The sequence below is a fragment of the Taudactylus pleione genome, unplaced genomic scaffold (assembly GCF_031769625.1).
Source record: "Taudactylus pleione unplaced genomic scaffold, aTauple2 ptg000113l, whole genome shotgun sequence".
In the NCBI taxonomy this organism is placed as follows: domain Eukaryota; kingdom Metazoa; phylum Chordata; class Amphibia; order Anura; family Myobatrachidae; genus Taudactylus; species Taudactylus pleione.
Window position 1 is genome coordinate 387,020 of NW_028284515.1, and position 6,234 is coordinate 393,253.

At 37.6% G+C, this 6,234-nt stretch overlaps 1 protein-coding gene across 1 annotated transcript; it reads right to left on the reverse strand.

Annotated features, from left to right (window-relative positions):
• Positions 1–492: 492 nt before the first annotated feature.
• Positions 493–3,037, reverse strand: NKX2-1 (NK2 homeobox 1). Its single transcript, XM_088471281.1, has 2 exons — positions 2,540–3,037; positions 493–1,963 (listed from the first exon to the last, which is right to left on the reverse strand). Exons 1-2 carry the CDS (start codon positions 2,910–2,912, stop codon positions 1,296–1,298), a joined length of 1,041 nt encoding a protein of 346 aa, XP_088327407.1. The 5' UTR covers positions 2,913–3,037; the 3' UTR covers positions 493–1,295.
• Positions 3,038–6,234: the final 3,197 nt, after the last annotated feature.

Genomic DNA, 6,234 nt, shown 5'->3' on the forward strand with positions numbered 1-6,234 from the left:
CAGTACACACTGATATACACAGCGTAACAGAATCTCGGATACATAATAATAAATAATTATTTATATTTCAAAGATTAATTAACCATTTATTTTACGTGAAATAGAATTAAAAAAATCTCAAAGCAAAGCCATAAAAAGGACAAAATGACAAGTGAAAGAATGAAAGAATCATACACCTGTTTAATAGTAATTTAGTGTCACATAATTCAGATGAACTCAGGGAAGTCTCATAAATTAGCCTTTTCAGAAACGGTGAATTATTAATACAATATCTGACAACATGCTGATATAAAAATAACAGAATGGAGAAAAAAAAGTGTAATGCAAATCGAGATAATTCTATATTAAAATAAATATCATAGATATACTCTATCATGAATTCATTGAGATATTATCCATTTAATAATTAAAAACCATGGTATAACATTAATTACCTTAGCCTTTTAAAAAGCAATACAGTCATAAATATTTGTAGTGCTCCACGTATATCATCCAGATCCGTTAAAATATTCGTTAAATGTACTAAGAAAAAAAAAGATTTATACTTAACTAATATTTTGGGGGTTAATTTTTCTTTCCAAATTAAAATATCAATCGGAGTATATTTTATACTTTAAATGTACTGCTCTCCGTATTTCCATTGGTATGAAATGCACAGTAAAAAATAATAAATAACTGCATCTTCCAATGTGCAAAATTAATTAGATTTGTTTTATTATCTATATTGAAACCAGATATCTCAGTAAGATAAAGCATCCAATTTAATGAAGATGAGCAAATAACAAATTGCTCTCAAATAATGAACACCAATAGTTCTATTTCTATTTTTAAAAAAGTTTCTTGTTTGCCTTTTTTTAAACAACAAATTGTACAAGTTACTAAAAACTAAATATGCCAAGTCCAACAATGAGGTGGTTACAATTTCACATGGGAGATAAAAAATATGTCTCCAGTTTAGTGGATGGGGGACTTTATTGTCATAGTGGGGTGAATAATTATCCCCAAGTCTTCATTCAGTGTAGCCCTATGTACAGACAGGTAACAAGGGACGCCATAAAGTGGTTTGAAGTCCAATCCCGCTCTCCATTTGACATTTTGAGTACCATCCATCCAGTTTAATAACTAATTCTATCCTTCCCCTTCTTTTTTTGGATTGCTCAGGAAAACCCTCTTATAAATCCTTCCCCCCTAAAGTACTGCAGTCTTTTTTTTTTCCGTTCATCTTTTTTTCATAATTTTTTTTTCAGACAGATGAGAAGGGTTGCCAAGGGACCGAGGGACAGGGGTGGTTTCATTCACCATGTCCTGCCATACAGTAAGGTAGAGCAGGACATGGCTGTACCATAGTCAGAGCTGGAAGAGTTTAGGTGAGATAGGTTGGTGACCTGGCTCTGAAGACTGGATGGGCTGGACGAGTGTGGACCCATATCAGGAGACTGGCCTGCACTGTTTGTTTGGTGGCTTTGATGCTGTCCCAGGCCATTGGTGGTAACTGTGAGGGCTGTGGCTGCCTGCTGCTGATGGGTTTGAAGGCCAGTGGTGGGTGTATTAGAGCCTGCTTGGCATGGCTTGCCGTCCTTCACTAACACTGGCACTGCCACCCGCCTGGGAGATTGCTGCTGCTGCTGGCAGGAGCTGTTGTCCTGTTGCATCTGCTGCTGCGCTGCCTTGTCCTTGGCTTGTCTCTTCATCTTGTAGCGGTGGTTCTGAAACCAAATCTTCACCTGAGTGGGAGTGAGGTGGATCATACTGGCCAAGTGCTCTCTCTCTGGGGCAGATAGGTACTTCTGCTGCTTGAATCGCCTTTCTAGCTCATACACTTGGGCCTGAGAGAACAAGACCCTTCGCTTTCTCCTTGGGGTGCTCTGAAGGGGGGCCATACTCTTGCCCACATCTCCTAATGACCCCATATTACCGAGACCTCCCATATTCATTCCATTGGAGGGACCCATGAAACGAGATACTAAAAAACAACAACAATAAAAAAGACCATAACACACAATACAAGATGAGGGTTTAGCCATGTATACTATGCACCCCTGAGTAGTTTACAGGACAACTGCAGTAACACAGACTCAATATATTACATACATTTCATTCAACGTGTCTGAATCTGGCTATTACTAGGTGTTCGTAGCAAATATATAGATACTCAATAATAATAACAATAATATAAAAAACAATAAAGAGATTCCTAAAAACATACATTTTACAAAATTGCATTAAACCCTCTGGAGTTAACGCAACGGTCAGTAGATCAAAGTTCGCCTACTTCCTTTCCTAAGCATCAGTACATTCTCCTCTATTTGTTTCTAAAAAGTAATTGAAACCTGCAACATGCTGATCGACCCTTAGCAGTCATATGGGTTCCTCAGTGCCTACAAAGCACATGACTGAGATATACTACATTAACTTATTAACAGCAGATACTACACGCAAATCTAGAGTATTTAACCTAGTCTTGCTATTCTATATCGCAGTATATATATATATATATATATATATATAAAATTGTGTGACAGTTCTCATTCATACTTACTTGTGGAGAACCTGGGGTCCGGATTGGCTCCATACCATCCAGTAGCTGAACTATTCCTCATTGTCTCTTGGTAAGGTGGAAGGTCGCTCATATTGCCCAGGTTGCCTATGTTGCCGTTGCAGTAGCCCCCCATTGTGGTGTGGGAGAGCTGGGGGACCCCCGCAGCTGTCATGTGGTAGGCAGCACTCACTGGCCCATTGTGGCCCATGGCATGTTGCTGCATAGTGGGCTGAGACACTTGAGATTGCCTGTAGGCTGCGAGGGGAGCCCCTAAGCCCGAGCCCTCCATAGCCACTTTCTTGTAGCTCTCCTCCAGAGGACTCAGTATGTCAGACACAGAGAAGGGTGTAGTATGCTTGGGACTCATCGACATGTTTCTGAGGCTGGGAGGAAAAGCCGATCTCTCCCTCTCTCCTCTTTTTTTTTTTTTTTTGCCAAATATTGTGGTGTTGCCGTAACGCCGATCCTGTAGGTGTACACGTAAGAGAGCGCCTGAAGTCCGCCTTAATTGGGCTGAGTGGAGCTCAGAGCTTTCTTTGCGTTTGTTTTAGCCAGACGCCAGGTTTTAGGCAGCAGAGGCGGAGCCAGCCCTGAGCCCAGACAATGAGCCTCAGCCTGCACTGGTAATTAGCTGATCACAAGGCAAACACCTCACACCGGCCTCCATCCATCACCTTTATCTATCAGCAATACAGAAATACATCCAGCGTTGATTTATAGCTAGGATTAGCTGGGAGAAGCCATTTACACTTATGCACCTGTACGGATTTATATGTTATTATGATTGTCTGTCTGTGCCTCTTTATCTATCTATCTATCTATCTATCTATCTATCTATCTATCTATCTATCTATCTATCTATCTATCTCTCGCTCTATCTCTATGTATCATCTCTCTCTCTCTCTCTCTCTCTCTCTCTCTCTCTCTCTCTCTCTCTCTATGTATCATCTCTCTCTCTCTATCTCTATGGAATATCTATCTACTATCTATCTTCTCTCTCTCTCTCTGAATCATCCCTCTCTATATATATGTATCATATCTCTCTCTGTATCATCTCTCTCTCTATCTCTATCTCTCTCTGTCTGTATTCTATCTATCTATCTATCTATCTATCTATCTATCTATCTATCTATCTATCTATCTAACTATCTATCTATCTATTCTCTCTCTCTCTGAATCATCTCTCTCTCTCTCTCTCTCTCTCTCTCTATGTATCATCTATATCTCTGTATCATCTCTCTCTCTCTCTCTCTCTCTCTCACTCTCTCTGTATTCTATCTATCTATCTCTCTCTCTCTTTGTATCATCTCTCTCTCTCTCTCTCTCTCTCTCTCTCTCTGTGTATTCTATCTATCTATCTATCTATCTAACTATATATCTCTTTGCATCATCTCTCTCTCTCTCTCTCTCTCTCTCTCTCTCTCTCTCTCTGTATTCTATCTATCTATCTATCTATCTATCTATCTATCTATCTATCTATCTATCTATCTAAAATATTCCAACCTGTCTATATATGTCTGTCTGTCTGTCTGTCTGTCTACCTGCTTGTGTATATATAGAAGATATATAGATATGTAGCTATTCACGAATATTAAATTATGCATTTTCAACGCATATTAATGTTAAAACTCGTGTAGGTGAGAAATGTATGTCACATGAATGGAACTGCTGGCTGTGTGATTACTTATGTTTATTTGTAGTTATTTTTAATTTTTGGAGAGGGGGGTCCGTTTTCTATTTTCTCTTATTGAATAATATTTTGTATATTATTGGCCCTACGCTATAGTATGCTGGGTTGGAAAAAAATAAGTTTTCATTGTTAATATTTTATTTTTAAATAACTACAATGAATACGAATAGTGTAAATACAGCTGCGCGTGTGGAGATGATCATAGGTTTGCTTTGCATTGAAATAAAATAAAATACAATAACAGGTAAATACAAGTTACATTTAGGATTTTCCAGAATATGTTGTATATGAATAAAAGGGTATAGTAAGTTCATATATTTGCCCGAGAATATAAACAATTGTGTCCTTCAGAGTGATTACTAAACTGTGGTTTATGAACTTGGTATACATGTACCGCTACAGAATAATTATCTATCTATCTATCTCATATCTATCTATCTATCTATCTATCTATCTATCTATCGATCTTTATGTCTATAGGTTGTAAGCTTGCGAGCAGGGCCTTCCTATCTATATGTCTGTCGGTTATTACCCATTTTTTTTCAGCGCAACGGAATATATTGCTATATAAGAAACTGTTAATAAATAAAATAAATGTATCATATCTATCTTCTTTATATATTTGTAAATCTTTATATGTCTCAAATATATGTGTTATGGATAGATCTATAAAATATGCGTTATATATAGATATAAATATATTTTATATATATATATATATATATATATATATATATACAATTTTGTCGTTTCTGTTACCCTATGTTTAAATCGGCATCCTATATCTATCTATCTATCGATCTATCGATCTATCGAACTATCGATCTACCTATCAGCTATCATACACAGTCACACTGATACATACCAGATCAGAACTGAGATAAAATCCATTACAACGAATTGGAATTGGATATTCCTATAGGTCACATCGCTGGGAAGTAATCTAATAAAATCTCATATTAAAGCAGCACGGCAGAGGTGCTGCAGTTAACCCAATGACTTTAGAGCATTTTAGAAGTATTTAGTAATTGCTCTTGTAAATGTGTTTATACTATGCTTGTTCATACTTAAAAATGCAAAAGTGCACTTGGTACCCTGGAATAACTAAATATCGTTGTCTAAAGTGGTGGTATAAATGGCCGGCTGCTTTGTGGTCGTGCTTCATATTAATACACGAGGATCATTTTGCTTCAATTGGAAAGCTCTTGTTCAGTAGGCAAAGAACCGCTTAGGAGAAACTACGTCTTTTCCATACGGCAGTTATCATCCCCTAAGTACAACCCCAAGACTGATTGTGCTTAAAAATCTCTGCAAGAGGTGAGCTTTCCACACATACAGTATATAATATGCTGCAAAGCAGCCCATTCACTCTTCCTAGCCCATCCGTCAGGTGTACAGCAACATCCTGGGCACCAGCACAGATAGATAGATAGATAGATAGATAGATAGATAGATAGATAGATAGATAGATAGATAGATAGATAGACACACTTATACTTTCATAGCTGCACTGCATTTAATTCGACTCACAGATGGAAAAGCTTCATTACGGCTAACTATATTAATCATCACTATTTGGGCGTAAATTCAGAGTTTCATCACAACTCCACCATTACAGACCATGCTTTAAGGATATCCTTGCTTGAGTCCAGATGATTAAATCAAATTAACTGAGAAAATAATTAAGTCACCTGGACTCAAGCACGGACATCCTTAAAACCTGGACTGTAATTGCGGAGTTTGGGAAAAACTGCACTAGGATATAGCAGACTGTAAACAGGCCTATGACATCTGAATATGACGATTGTATCTAGCAGTGTGCATTTTATCCTACATACACGGTTACAGTTATAACTACAGAAAGTGCTATAACATTATCAACTATGCAATAAGTATGTATGCAGCATCTCTCTCTTGTCTAATCTTTATTCTCTCTCTCACAACCCCCCACATCCCCTCGATACCGCTCTACGCTTTGTTTGTACAGTAAGATAGTAGTGTGTGT

What these genes read in the sequence shown, in the direction of transcription:
- NKX2-1 (XM_088471281.1), bottom strand. Translation starts at nt 2,912, where the DNA reads ATGTCGATGAGTCCCAAGCATACTACACCCTTCTCTGTGTCTGACATA. An exon ending in GGACCCCAGGTTCTCCACAA is followed by an intron (nt 1,964 to 2,539) that starts GTAAGTATGAAT and finishes GTTGTTTTTTAG; the next exon opens with TATCTCGTTTCATGGGTCCC.